Below are 15,587 nucleotides of genomic sequence, written 5' to 3'. Positions count from 1 at the left end.
TGTGGTGAGCACTGCTTGCAGATAGATGGTTTTCATATTTCTGGCCTGGTCAAAGCAAAGTTTACCTACTCTACATTCCACATCCCCTTTGTCAAATACAAGATAAGAAACTTGCCACGCTGCCTGCGATGCATTTGTTTCCTAAGTTATCAGCTTGTGTTTAAGCCCAGCAGCACATTACATCTGGAAAAAGCAATAGATGGCTAATTGCACTCATCTGGCAGGTAATTTGTAGTCATATGCTGTTTTAGGATATTCTGTATTATATTAGCAATACTCCAGCTGTGTAGCAGAATAAAAGTAATCATTAGAAAGGTGTTGCAAGACAGAGGTACAGGTATGATATAAACCTGAACAAAAGCATAAAAACAGCATTACCACTGGAAGGGGAGAGGCCAGAGCGAGAGCCCTGTGGGGTTGTGAGCTGGTGCTTCATTAACTGACTTTTACAGCTCTGAGGGTTCAGCTGTACCTGCTAAGAGTAAGACTGAAATTCAGGGGTGGGACTTTTTTCTCTGTCATACCAGTCTGTCTGGATTTTTTTCTTATCTTCCCACAACAAGCTGCTGGTTCTTCAGAAAAGTCTTTGGGTCTGGCCACTTGTGATTGGAGGGAGAAATCGAGTTGTCATTTTGAGATTGTCTTGCTGAGCAAGTTTTTTCTTTTGCTGGTGCTTCTGGTCAACCTGAACTGTGAGATCTTGCAGAGACTCTCTGAGGGACTCGCTGAATGTGCATGCAGGAAAGGATGATCAGCTTTTTATATTTTTTCCTCCCAGTGTTGGGAGGATACACCCTCACCTCGGTTTACCTGCTAAAGAACCCACAGATTCTCCACAGGAAGAAACGCCCTGCTTTCTACTGCAAAAAGATCGCACACAGAGGAGGTAAGGATCTGCAGTCAATGTGTGGGACTCAAAGAACATGATGTGTGGAAGTGCTCACCGGACTGGGCTGGGCATGCAGTCTCTGTGCCCTGAGGTCTGGGTTTTAATCTGCCATTTAAGTCCATCTGTAAAGCAGCTGCATGTCAGTCAGTAATTTAACTGGAGAGAAGCCCAAAACACTGATGCTATTGAATGTTATAGAATGCTTTTGCTTCACTTTCCAACATTTTAAATGCTAATTTCTTTTAGCAGCTGCAGATTTTAGTCCTGTGGGTTAAAGACTTATGTATGAAGCTTTCCCATGGGGTGCCCCTGATTTTTCTTACTGCTTTAAAGATGAAGTCTTTGAACAAAAGGCCTGTTTTTATATCTAAATCTTATTTTACTGTGCAGATACTTTTTTCTGTTCTACCACGAAGCTCAAGCTGAAAACTTAATATGCAATTCTAACTGATGATGTGATTTGCTGTAATGTTTAGTAGGACCAGTTTAGCAGCTCTCTATCTGAGACATTTTGAGTACTTTGTATTTTCTGACTACTGGCATAATGTCTATGAATTTTAGGATCTGGAGAGAGGATAGAGAGCACCATGGAGGCATTCACACAGTAAGTACCACACTGCCCTCTTTGAAGTGCTGTGAAAGAAGAATGCATCAATTTTTATATGATAGCAGACTTTTTAGACACCACACCCCCGACCCTCCCCATTCCCAAAAAAGGTGTATTGCTAAAAATGTGAAAGTGACGCACACACCCCTGACAAACGGTGGAGTCATTTTAATTATTCGTATCTTTTCTCTGTTGTCAGTGCGGTGGAGCAGGGCACTGAGATGCTGGAGATGGATTGTCATTTGACACATGATGGCTTTGTGGTGGTATCACATGATGAGAATTTGCTGAGGCAGACTGGCCATGATGTCACAATCTCCTCGCTCAATCTGCAGGTAAGAAACCGGATCCTGCTGGACTGGGGCAAAGGTCACAAGGCCGTACTGAGACAAGAAGTGGTAATCTTTCAGAGACACCTGCTCTGTTTCTGTTTCATAGATGAGCTTTGTTACATTCATTGTTACACATGAGACTATGTGAGTTTTATCTTGAGCGCTACGTCTCAAATATACAATTTTTTTGTGGCACAGATTCAACAAGGTGCTGGATACAGTACTCGGGGATTTCAGTTCATGATGACATGAGACAGTTACTGCAGATTTGTTGCCTGTATATAAATGAATCTGCTGTTCCACCACATCCCAAATGTGCTCGATTGGATTGGGATCTAGCGAGGCCATTTGAGTACAGGGAACTCAATTTTTGTTTTCTAGATGTTTGAGCTTTGTGACATGGTGTGCTATCCTGCTGGAATCAGTTATGAAAAGATAGGTACACAGTTCATAAAGGGATGGACATGTCAGCAACAATACACGGGTAAGATATTTTCTTGGCCCCAAAGTGTGCTAAGAAAATGTCTGACACTTGCACAAGATGGGATCATTTTATTTACACCATAATTCTGATCCTAACATTCAAATGGCACAGAAAAACATCAAGATTCACACCAGACAACATTTTTTCCAGTCTTCTATTGTCCAATTTTATTGAACTTGTGCCATATTAGTCTGTTTCTTTTTCTTAGCTAACAGAAGTGGTTCTTGATGTGGCCTTCTACTGCTAAAGACCACCTGCTTCAAGTTTTGACATGTTTAGAAATGCTGTTCTTCATAATTTGGTTGTTACACGGGGATATTTCACTTATTGTTGCCTCATCTTGAAGCAGCTATGCTATTCTCCTCTGATTTCTGACATTAACAAGGTACTTTTACCTACTTAAATCCCCCCCCACCCTGATGCTCAGTTTGAACTTCAACAGGACGTCTTGGCCATGTCTGCATACCTAAATGTAATTGCTGCCATGTGATTGGCCGATTAGATATTTGCATTTATGGGAAGCTGAACAAGTGTGAGTGTATAATACTCTAGAGCAGCGGTCTCCAACCTTTTTTGCACCACGAACCGTTTTATGCCCGACAATATTTTCACGGACCGGCCTTTAAAGTGTCGCGGATAATAAAACAAAATAAAACTAACGGTACTGAAAAAAAAAGAAGATTTATTCATAACACATGTGAAAAAACCCAGGAAAACAGAGTTAACGATAAAAACGATAACAAAATAACGCTGAAAACCGATAAAAACCCTGAAAACCGTACATTTCACATCTGAGCCTCAACTCTTGCGGCCCGGTACCAAACGACTCACAGACCGGTACCGGTCCGAGGCCCGGGGGTTGGGGACCGCTGCTCTAGAGTTCAATTTAGTTTTATTGTAAAATGCAGAATAACTGCTTAAAAGTCAGTTTTCACTTCCAAACAATCTGGTAGTTCCTTAAGCTCACATGAGACTGCCAGATTCGGTTGTAATGCTACTGTGAGCTACGGGGTTTTACATGGGGGTTTACATGTTATTACATGTTTTTCCATCCAGATTTAACAGCACACTTATTTACTGTAGCAACATTACTTACAGAGCTGCATGGAGGCATCTTTTAATTCTTTTAAATTCACCATAATCTTCAAAAAGGGCACGCTGCTTGCATTACTCTTGAGGTTTCCTCGGAAACAAAGCTGTAATTTCTCAGTAAGAGTTTGTTCAAGCATCAGATTACCATCAAGGGAATGTTTGCATCCGGCTTTGTTGCATGTACCAACTCAGCTGGGACAACAATACTAAGAATATCCGATGGCGTACACAAATTCTTTTCACCTTAATCACATCATAGTAAATTCACCTAATATCTCTCTGTTCAACTCTGTTTTAAAACTTTTAGGATTTGCCTTTGTATAAGGAGAGACTGGAGGTAACATTTTATGAAGGTGAGTTCCTCCTGTTATATCTAATTGTTCATTTTTAATGAAAAGACATTTGAAGAAGAAATGCATCTATAATAATAATCATCATCATAATCATAAATCAAACACTGTATGTTGAAAAATGTATAGACAAAACAATCAAACAACTGCTGTTTAAAAGTGACTGAATAAAAAAAAAAAAGAGCTTCCCCAATTTCCTCCAGCAGGACATCAGTATTAATACTCTGGATCGAAGACATTTCTAATGTTTCTGAAAGAGTTGGCTAGTGATACTGAATTCATATCCAAGAGAGGGGAGCAAAATTAGAGGGACTCTGAGGAGTAACCGTAAAGCCTGAATCATTAAATAATTGCCAGACTATGAAACTTCTAATTAAAAATAAAATTAATAAATATTACTTTGTATCATATGTGCTACATCCAGCAATTTTCTTGCAATTTATTGTTTAATTCACTGTAAAAGTTATTGCCATAAGGAGAAATACAATTATCTGCAAAGAAATCATAGCTCACACTGTATTTGTTAATTACATAGCCAAATCATAAGCGATCGGTTAGAAACAGCAGGAGGCCAACAATGAAACCTTGTGGAACACCGTTTCTTAGCATCACTATAGCTGACTGCACAGATTATCAGAACACGTGTAGACACAGATGAAACTAATATAAAAGCAAACCTGAAACGCAGGTACTATATTAAAAGAGTGATAAAAGCAGCAGACAGATCCCAGATGAGTAAAGCAGTGTGGTGCACCACAGTCAACTGCCATAACAAGTTAATTTCTTTCTGATATGCTCATGCATCTAATGTGACTTTACTTTTCACCCCTCCTTTTCTTTAGGCCGTTACAGCACTGGCAAGGACAGGAAGTTTGCTCTGCTGGAGGATGTGTTCAAGAAGTTCCCTGAGATGCCGATCAGCATTGAGATCAAAGAGAACAACCACGAGCTCATTAAAAGGGTACACGTTAATCGCCCCGAAAAACCAACACCAAACTTCTACCACAATTTCCTGATATATGAAAAAGCTTCAGCTTTTCAGGATTGAATCAGGCCTCTTTTGAGGTGGATACATTGTCTAAATTCCAGTCAAGGTGAACAAATTATGAGTGATTTTCTAACTACAAGGCTAGGGAGCTTTTCCTGTGCAATTCTAAATATGTTGTCCACCTTATAAACAGTGTCCACAGTTTACTGCCCAAGTGTAGCACAGCAGCCTCTGTGATATCTGTGTCTGCTGCACCACTTGCACTCTTACACCTTCGTGTCATCATGTCCTGAATGCTAATATTTGTTTCCCACTTGATTTTATGTTTTTAGGTGTCTGATCTGGTTAAACGCTACAACAGGGAGGGGATCACTGTGTGGGCTTCCACAGACTCCACGATCATGAAGCAATGCTGGAAAATGGTACATTAACCAGCTGGAGGAGATGAGTTACCTGTATAGCATTAACACACTTTACTCATTATAACATTTTAATTGCATGCAGGAAATGCATGAAATGAAGCTATATGATGGCGTTACAGGGTTTCCTTAGCTTTTCAGTATGGTTTTCAGCATGATTCATAAACACCGCCTCTGTACCAGTGTTGTCACCCAGCATGTCTGTGTCTCTTTTCTCTCCTTCCACGTAGAACGGCTCCATGCCGTACAGTTTCACTATGAGCCGAGGCCTGCTGCTTCTGCTTCTCTTCTACACGGGGCTGCTGCCCTTTGTGCCAATAGGAGAGAGTTTGCTGCAGTTCTACCTAATGCGCATCTTCAACAGGTGTGACTGCAGGAGTGTGTTCAGTGCATGCTGAGTAAACTGTGTCCATTCATGTGCATGCACAGTCCTTTTTCTGTTAAGACTGTGATGCTTCATGTTCTTGCTATCTATGCTCACTGTGTCTGGACTGCCTAACTGAGCCCATTAACATTTTTCCTGGTTCAGAGAATGAGAATTTGAATGATGATGGTGAATAACAGCTAAGCATGACTGGTTTAAGTATGGTACAGGCTCTGGGTCTGTGTTGCCTTATTTGGGGGAAAAACCAGCAATTTTCCCTTTGGTTTTAAATTCTGACCGTTTACTTTGGGGGGGTTGTAGTTGTGAATGTTCATGTTCTGCTTATTCAGCTGTGGTTCATACATTTCTGTTAAACACATTCGGATTTATGATTTACTTTTATTTATAAAACTCTCTGGGAGCACTGAAAGTTTCTCTGTGCAATGACAATTTAATCATGTGGTTGTAAGCCTTTTTCTGTGACCTCTTGGTTTTTATTCTCTCAGATACTTTTATTTCATAAAAGTGTAACTGTGTCTTTCTCTGTCTCTGTGTGCGCTGAAGGACATTCATTCCCGATGAAGCTCTCCTGAGGAACAAGCTCGTTGTGTGTTTGATAGAAAAGTAAGAGAAGTATTAAAAAGGACTATGGTAGTTGTTCCTACTCACTTATTTATTGGTCTTGAAATCTAAATTATAAATGCCAAAAATCGACAAAACATTCAGTCCTCACTACACTGAAAGATTGTTTACACTGCTAGCTTAAATCTAGCATTTTAAGCACAGTGTGCAGTTTGTGTTTTATTTTAAATTTGCTTCTTTCATGCTGTCATTGCAGAATAACTATGAGGAAGAGTCTTTTTAGGCACCTCGCTGCCCGTGGAATTCAGGTATGAAACCACATTTCTAAGTGTTTACAGCACTGTGCTTGAAAGAAGAGTTAAAGAAATGCAAAGAAAGCCAGAACTGTGCAATATAAACATATCAGAGTAAAATAAAATGCTAAATACTGAGAGGCAAATATGAAAAATATCACAAATGTTTGTTTACCTTGTCAAAGGCTCTTTGTCTTATCAGAGTTTTGTTTGCTCATTCTCATTTAGATAGAAACAGTGCAGGGACCACAAGTGTGCTCAGAAACTTTCCTGGAACATTTTTGCTTCACTTTTACTTTGCTCTTGTGTCTTCCATGAAAAGATGCACAGGGAATCCCCAAAATATAATTCCTGTTAAAGTCAATGGATTTGATTTTTCTCCTACTAGTCACTGCATGGTCAGCTGCAGGATGCTATTCAAACTCAACAGGTTATGATCTAACACAGAAAGCACTTCAGCATGACAAATAGTTGACCTCACACAACCACTATGAGTGTCCTGAATGCATCATCTCTATCCTGATGTGATGAGATCAACCCTGTTGTCAGGACATGACTCCACTCAATAGCTGGAGAAAGTAACACTCTTTAAGCTATGTGATATTTATATTTTGTCCTTGTTGTATTTCAACACTTTTAAATAATGCCAAAGTAGCAACCAGGAAATGTTTCTTTCTATATCATCTACATGGTTTTTTTTTAGTGTTTTGGGGAGAATTTGTGGGCATGTTAAAATCCAAGTATTTTAATCGGTGATTCAGTAACATGTCCACACGATTGACAGCTTATCAGTCCACTGAATGTCCTAATCAGTCCTACTGATATTCCCTCACTAGACTCTTTAGTAGGTAATTGGTGCCGACTACCAGGTTTGTGTCCTTTTGCCTTCAAAACTGCCTTAATTCTTCATGGCACAGATTCAACAAGGTGCTGAAAACATTCTCCAGATATTTTGGTCCGTATTGACATGATGGCATCACACAGTTGCCGCAGATTTGTCAGCTGCACATCAGTAATGTGAATCACCTGTTCCACCACATCCCAAAGGTGCTCTGTTGGATTGAGATCTGGTAACCTTGGAGTCTATTTAAGTACAATGAACTCATTGTCATGTTAAAGAAACCAGTTTAAGATGAGTTGAGCTTTGTGACTTGGTGTATTATCCTGCTGGAAAGAACTAGTGAACCAAAGGATGGGTACGCTGGTCATAAAGGGATGGACATGGGCAGCAACAATACTTGGGTAGACTGTGGTGTTTATCTGATGGTCAGTTGGTACTAAAATGCCTAAAGTGTGCCAAAAAATATCCCCCTCACCATGACCGAACCGTTGATACAAGGTGGGCTCATTTTAATGATGTTTATACCAAATTCATCATCTAAATCTTGCAAATCTTGCAGAATTCAATATTCATAAGACCAGGCAACGTCTTCTGTTGTCAAATTTTGGTGAGTCTGTGGGAACTGTAGCTTCAGTTTCCTGGTTGTAGCTGACATGAATGGCACCCAGTGTGGTCCTCTGCTTCTGTAACCCATCTGCTTCAAGGTTCAACATTTTTTTATTCGTATTCACAAATGCTCCTCTGCATGACTTGGTTTTAAGGAATGGTTGAGTTACAGTTACCTTCCTGTCAGCAAAGCAGCCTGGCCACTGTCCTCTGACCAGAGAACTACAGCTCACTGGGTATTTTCTTTCTTGGACCATCCTTTGTAAAGCCTGGATATGGTTCTGTGGGAAAATCCGAGTAGATCAGCAGTTTTTTCTTTTTTTTTTCTTTTTTTTTTTTTAAGACTCATACCAGCCGTTTGGCACCAACAGCCACTTTCAAAGTCATTTCAATCACATTTCTTCCCCACTCTGAAGCTCGGTTTGAACTTCTGCAGGTCATTTTGACCATGTCTACAGGCAGCCATTCGACTGGCTGATTAGATATTTGTGTCCACGAGCAGCTGAACAGATGTCCCTAACAAAATAGCCAGTGAGTCTTGGTGCTCACCTGTTAACCGGCTCGTTCGGTTAATAAGATTAGCTTTCCAACACGCTCCATGAAAATTTTTTCCCTTGTTTTCTCTGTTTCCTAGGATACATATTATTCTAATCAAGATGAATGTGACACTTTTGATGCCATTGCATTGATTATCAATATCATTTTGTAATGGTTATTTATCTACACTGTAGCCTGAACAACTGGCCCATGGTGCTTCAGATTTTCTGCTGCCATACAAGGAAAAACAAAACAGTGAAATGTCAGTTTTTAACTGAAGATAACTGTTGCAATTGCAGGTGCATTTATTTGTTTGCAACACAGAAGAAGACATAGAGGCGGCATTAGAAGTAGGAGCCACTGGAGTGATGAGTGACTATCCAACTCTTCTGTCCAGCTACTTCTGCAAAAACAGAAGTCAGGACTGAATCCAAGCACACCATCACATGATGGCAACAATGACACTGATAAAAACGGCTAATGCAACATTTGTTGAAGAATCTTTGGTCTACATGATAATCGCCATGCAGTGGGAACACAACTATCATTAATCTCTTCGGTGCTGACCTTTAATCGCTGCTGACAGAATGACTTGTTTGTCATGGGATCGTCTCTACAGCCTCCACCCACAAACAAACCACGGCATTGATTTGGTCTGCAGCACATCTAACGAGTGAATATTTAACTAGCTGGACTGTATATCTGATTAAATGTGACTTTATTTTGAATGTCTCTAATGTTACTTTCTGCCACTTTTAAGATAGGGCTTGAGAAATAAATGATTATGAATAAATCACTTGCATTTTGGCTTTTATATTCTTTTGGGCCATTAGAAGATTACAAGGTAATTACTGGCAGTACAAACATGAATACAGTACAGTGTGTTACGGAGCAATCTAGGCAGCATAGTGCGAATCTCTTTGACCGATTTTCTTGACCTAAAAGAGACTGTAGAGAGTGTACACATGCTGTAAACCTCACCTGTGTCCTTGTTTTCCCAAGCAACTATGGTCAAAGTCCAGCCACCCGGCCGTGATAATAATCAACCAGTTTGTTGGTGAAACAAAGAGGGTATTTTTCTGTGTAGGTTGGCGACGATCAAGTTAATGGGATATACCTGGATTTATGCAAAAAAATAGTAACAGTAGGCACCGAGAGCAAAGTAGCAATAAAATAAGATGTCTTGGTAGTATTGAGACACTTGAGACAATTTCCCATATTTTGACTGGTTCGGGAGGACATGCAAATCAACTCAGTTTTATTTATATAGCATCAAATCACAACGAAAGTTGCCTCAAGGAACTTTACATGTAAGGTAGAGACCCTACAACAATACAGAGAAAGCCACAACAATCAAGCAACCCAGTATGAGCAAGCACTTGGTGAGAGTGGGAAGGAAAAACTCCCTTTTAACAGGAAAAAAACCTCAAAACAGAACCAGACTCAAGGAGGGGCAGTCATCCACCATGGCTGGTTGGAAGTGATGGTAGGGACACGGGACTAAAACACTGTGCACTTTGCACTTTTCTAAACTCTGGTTTTAACCCAGTGTGAACGGTAGGCCTTTTATTATAGTGAGAAGAAGCTTAGCCAGTTTAACGCCATAATCATCAACAAGTTGCACACTTTGCAGATTTTGTAAATTGTGAGAAGGAAAATGAAGTTCCAGTATATTCTGAATAATGTGGTGTGAAGTGACACAATATATGTGTTATAATTAAATAAAATTGCTGAACTTTTCAGATGTGGCAAAAGAAAGCTATGCAAATCTATGGATAGATTCAAACTGAAGGCCCCAAAATGCAGAAATCACAGTGAAAGTACATAAAGACTTTCCATAAGATGACTATAAGAACAAACTTCAGTTTCCTTTTATCTTTACTGTATTTGCTTAGCAAGACAGTTTGAAATATTGTTTAATTAGCCTGTACGTGCCTAGTTTATTGTTTGTTTTTATTTTTAAGTCATCATTGCTGACATGTCCCACTTTCTCCCACACAAATGCCACATATGCCCTACATTTAGTTTGTTGGGATCTGCTCACCCTAGGCCTAGGTCATTGATCAACATTTAATGTTACATGTTGCTGTACCACAAAGCAAGGAAACTGCAGGAATTTTAACCAAACTTTTCAAAACTAAACCAGAGATCAGTGTAATGGACCGCCTGCCTGTGTGTCATAAAAATACACACACACACAATGACACACACACACACACACACACACACACACACACACACACAAGAAAAGGCAAAGGAGCAGTCAAGAAACCACAACAAATAAAACCCTTCCCTCAGGCTCATATTCCAAGAACTCCTGGAAACTGTCACAGTAGCAGGTTAGCATGTTGTTCTTGCTCTTATTGGTCTGATCTCTACAGAAGCACTATGCTTGTTTTTGAAATTATTTTAATCCCAGTCCGACAGGCCGGAGATGATAACACACTTTCAGCATTTATGAAACGCTACCAAACAGCGATCAAATCGATAGCCATAAAAGGCCCCGGTAAGATGGAATCTGATTGGTTGACCCACATTCTAACGTCACTCGGAGGCTCTGATTGGTCAGCGGGGATTTGTTTTTGCACTACCCAGACTTCCTCCTATGCGTGTTTTCATAAACAAATCGCATTTTTCCTCCCGCCGAGGTCGCTGCTTTCGCTCCTTGTCAGCCTGCCAGCTTTGTCGGCGTCCAGCTCCACTTTTAAAGAAGGTTGTTTCGGAACTTTGAGCGCTGGTTCTGGTTCAAAAAAACAAAAGAGAGACGCGGGTAAACGGGCTCCGCTTCAACAGCCAGAGCTGTCTGTCCTTTTTTTGTGTGTCCGAACCGCCAACGCGTGGTCGATCGTTTCTCACCAAACTGACCGTTTTTCTGCCCTTTACCTGAAGTTTTTCAGCTGCCGGCCACACCAGTCCGCTGTCTAGACTGTGAGGAGCTTCGGTGTTTTTAGGTGAGTGGACGGACGCCGAGAAATGTCCTGCAATGCGCATCTGCGCTGCTGCCGCTGCTGTTGTGTGTTGACAGTGCGGAGCTAGCGGGCTAGCTAACACACTAAGCTAGGTCAAAGCAGAGCTAGTGGCCCGGTTTACTCCTGCAGCTGACAGATGCACCATCAGTCCGTTTACGTTGACTGGTAGACGGACAGTGCCTTTACAGTCCTTGAATTTGGGTTAACTGCTGCATTTATCTAAGCAAGGGTTATTTGTGCCAACTATTAGAAACCAGGAAGCAAGCTGCCTGGTTAACTAACCTGTTATTTTTGACTAGTCTCAGCTAACAATGCATCCATACCTTGTAAAGTCACCCTCTGCCATCATACATTTAATCATTGAAAAGAAGATGCATGATTGAAGCTGACAAAGAGTCCAACCCAGTTAGCTTTCATTCATTAAGGATGAATGACCTTAAAACCTTGATATGAGATAGCTCAAACTGTTAGTTACAAACTCCAAATTGTTAAATACTAATGCAAAGGCTTGAGGGAGTAAGTCACACCTTTATAGTGCTGACTTTCAATTTTCCCTTGGTGTGTCCGTATAATAGTAAGACTTTGGTCATAGATTTTTCTGGACCACATCTGATCAGGTGATTAACATATTTTCTCTGGGTCCAGCCTCATTGCAGTTTGACTGTGCTCAATTTTAGTTTAGTTTTCTTTGTAGTTATTATAATACTGGGGCTACTTATCAGGGGCCTGGTTGAAGAGATTACAGTAGTAGCACTTTGTGAAGGCAGTTGAAAGTCATGTAGGCATCCTAAGTCTTAATACGAAAAACCTCATCAGGCTGGTTGTGTTGACAATGGGCTTTTTATAAGATAGACTTTTACCCCCAAGTGAAAAATTCACGTTATTACATCATTATAGCAGCCAAATGAATAGAACGGGAACAAAATAAGTAGATTCAGCATTATAACATAACCTTTATTAATAATACTCTACAACAATAGAGAAAAATGTGCACTGTGCATATAGAAATATATATGGCATGGGACATTGCATTATGTGCAGTGGTTAACAGCAAGATGGAATATAGACTATTGCACACAGTCTGACAGAAGATGGAAGGAACGTCCTGCTTTTGGTTTTTAGTTTGGCTTAACTTTAATAACCTTTGTGTCACATTGCGTTAGGGTGAAGCTTTATAGTCTTGTGATGGGGCTAAGGTTAATTCAAATGAGAAAGAAATCATCCTGTTTATGGTTAGTCAGATGGAAGAACTGTGTGCCAAGATCGCTAACCCATCATACAAACAATAATAAAAAAAACCTCGTCTCTCTCTGTGTTTTTGGTCCTGCTCAGACATGGTGAAGCTGACAAAAGCCAAGACGTTCCAGGCGTATTTGGACTCCTGCCACCGCCGTTACAGCTGTGTGCACTGTCGCGCCCATCTGGCCAATCATGACGATCTTATCTCCAAGGTCTGTATGCCGCTTGTCTTTTTTGTTGATAATCATGTCAGATGCCATGCACATTTGCTTCATGGTTATTTTAGAAAGTTGCATCTGAGACATATCAGAGTTGGGTTTGCAGTCTGTCTCTAATTTATATTTTTCCTCCCTGTCTCCTAGTCTTTCCAAGGCAGCCAGGGCCGAGCCTACCTCTTCAACTCTGTGTAAGTATCAACTATTAAAAAGCAGGTTTTTCCTGTTTTCGGTTTCCAGTCTCACTTCTCCTGTAGACAGAAGAGGGAACTGTTGTTGTTTTTCACATCTCACTTGTATTCACAACAACTTTAAAGCCACTTTGTGCAAAAATGTTATTTTTTCACGCAAATCGTTTTATAAAAAGTCTATTTCTCGGTGAAAACACATTTCTAGTATCGCGCTTGTTTGATCAAACCACACTGAACGGACAACTTGATTTGCTCTAGTTTGGATTTTGAAGGTGTGTGAGCTCACGTTCTTCCGGGGTTAGTGGGTCAGGAGTACACACTGTTTGCGTCTTAAATATTAACCTACTAGCTCCACTCAGTTTAAATCTTAATTTGTTCAGGTGCAGCCCTTTTTGAATAGTAGGGTTTCATTAACATTTTCTCCTAAAGGAGGTTGTAGCTGTGCAGGAGAGGCTGTCCTTGAGTGATTACTGAAGAGAACAGTTTAATCACAGTGTGTCCATGCTTTTGTCTTCAGGGTCAATGTCGGCTGCGGCCCTGCTGAGGAGAGACTGCTGCTCACGGGACTTCATGCTGTGGCCGACATCTACTGTGAAAACTGTCACACCACGTTGGGCTGGAAATATGTACGTATATGTCCTCCAGCAAATGCAGTGCAGGATTATTCATCTTTAAATCACTTAAAGGCTTTTTGTTTTTTAATTCACTGAGACGTCCACACACACTTTTCTGGTGCCATGACGAATTTTATACATATCGCACAAATCAATTGGGACATTTTTGTAAGACGCAGAATGTGCACAAAAACAACAAAGCAGTGATGTAATCAAGAACATCTGGACTTTCCAGTGATTGTTATGTGAATGTCACTGTCTGCATTAATGCATGAACTGCAAAAATTGTAAAGAAATACATGAGAAAATGACCCGTTTTCTCTCTTGATTTATTACTTCTGTAAACTTTTCCCTGATGACTTTATGGTCTCTGTCGCTGTTTTAAAGCCTTCATTAAGACAACATGCTGTTCATTTAGTGAATTATTATCTCCATTAGGAGTAAACAGCAAAGTGGGGTATGTTTCGGGGTGTGGCTTCACTCTGATTGACAAACTCTTACTGTTTGTTTGTTCAGTGTTTTCACTTGGGGTTGGGCTTTGCTAAAAGTCACTCTAAGAAGTAGCAAGATGTCAGATTAGTTGTCCACTAACCAGACATCATGGCAGCTACAGCTTTCTTTCATCTGTCATCTAACTTTTTCTCTCTTTCTAACAACTCCTTTCACCTTCCTCCTGCAGGAACAGGCCTTTGAACTGAGTCAGAAGTACAAGGAGGGGAAGTACATCATCGAGCTGTCCCACATGATAAAGGACAACGGTTGGGACTGAGAGGGAAATCTTCGTCTTTCGTCATGACTTTTTCACAAGTTGCGAAAACGGTTCCAGTGTAGCTTCTTCATCCCACGTTCGAGCCATCGCTGTGCCACACTTTCACTTCATACAGCTTTGCCAAGAATAGCATGTGATGCCTTATCTTTATCTGTTCTTCGTGTTTTGTTTCCTTTTTTTCCAGCAAGCACGACAACACATTTGCTGATAATGCTGTCCTAAGTGCTAGTTGTGCAGGAGGACATGGACTGAATGAGTGCGGGGTTTGCGCGTGAAAACTTGGAGATGTAGTCACACGGGGCACCAGTTGGTGTTACATTTTGAGCACGCCTATTAGCGATTAAACCACTGAAACGGCCTCGCCCTGTGGTGGGCAGGCCGGTGCAAGTCAAATTATCTGATCTTAAACACTGGATGCAGGTATTTGGGTTTTCCTTTTGACTTTAAGGTGCATATTTAGATGTAAATGACCCAAACTGAGTGAATTATTTAGGCTTGTTTAATCCAGAGATCCTTTCTTTTTTGATGTGAGGGTATGGGAACGCTTAGAGAAGCGGGATGGGCTTTTTTTTTATGAGTTAATGTTTTTAAGATTAGTAAAACTTGTTCATATTTTGTCTAAAAAGCCCACAAACATCTTGTAATTCATAATCTGGGGTAAGTCTTCCGCTTGAAGGTCTACCTTTTAGTGTGTGTTTGGGTGGGAATGTGTATGAGTGCAGTGTTTGCTCATAAGTCTTAAGCTGGATAGTGTTGAGAAGCATTGATTTGGAGTTGATTCACATTTAGATTTTCCACTGCACATTCGGGATATCTTCACTCTTAATGCGGATCCTTCATATGTTTGTGACCTAACACTAAAGCAGCCCTTAGATTTCCTAGATTGTGCTAGAGCAGAGTGTGATTTGGGTAATGTAGCATATTTATGGTGATTTTTTTTTTTTTTTAATGTCTGCTTCTTTCATTAAAGTGTTTTTTATTTTAACCTGATATTTCATTAAAATACAGTATGCCAGTAAGACTTTTGTTTGTGCTGTGGTGTTTCATCTTATCTCGCTTCTGATTTTCTCATCAAGCTTATTTCTTCTTTGTGGTCAAATCCAGACAAAACACAGCCTGAGAAAGTTTCTGTTCAAAGTGCTGAGACAACACAAAAGTGTGAGGGCCAAATTCATAAAACAGCCAAAGGTAAAATTAGCTTTTGAT

General features: G+C 40.4%; 2 protein-coding genes across 2 annotated transcripts; both read left to right on the top strand.

Annotated features, from left to right (window-relative positions):
* Positions 1-253: 253 nt before the first annotated feature.
* gdpd3a (glycerophosphodiester phosphodiesterase domain containing 3a) lies at positions 254-10,541 on the top strand. The gene is made up of 10 exons (XM_005940803.3): positions 254-886; positions 1,451-1,493; positions 1,696-1,831; positions 3,712-3,757; positions 4,597-4,715; positions 5,075-5,164; positions 5,392-5,525; positions 6,090-6,149; positions 6,364-6,415; positions 8,684-10,541. Exons 1-10 carry the CDS (start codon positions 730-732, stop codon positions 8,810-8,812), a joined length of 966 nt encoding a protein of 321 aa, XP_005940865.1. The 5' UTR covers positions 254-729; the 3' UTR covers positions 8,813-10,541.
* A 400-nt stretch (positions 10,542-10,941) lies between these two features.
* On the top strand, positions 10,942-15,324 carry ypel3 (yippee-like 3). Its single transcript, XM_005940802.3, has 5 exons — positions 10,942-11,335; positions 12,686-12,804; positions 12,955-12,998; positions 13,516-13,624; positions 14,292-15,324. The coding sequence occupies exons 2-5, from the start codon at positions 12,688-12,690 to the stop codon at positions 14,379-14,381; spliced, it is 360 nt and encodes a 119-aa protein (XP_005940864.1). The 5' UTR covers positions 10,942-11,335; positions 12,686-12,687; the 3' UTR covers positions 14,382-15,324.
* The last annotated feature ends 263 nt before the right edge of the window (positions 15,325-15,587 follow it).

The sequence above is a fragment of the Haplochromis burtoni genome, unplaced genomic scaffold, assembly GCF_018398535.1.
Source record: "Haplochromis burtoni strain Fernald_Lab_line unplaced genomic scaffold, NCSU_Asbu1 Contig_294, whole genome shotgun sequence".
NCBI classification, from domain to species: Eukaryota; Metazoa; Chordata; class Actinopteri; order Cichliformes; family Cichlidae; genus Haplochromis; species Haplochromis burtoni.
Note: the sequence above shows the minus strand (reverse complement) of the source record. Positions and strands in the feature narration are given on the sequence as shown.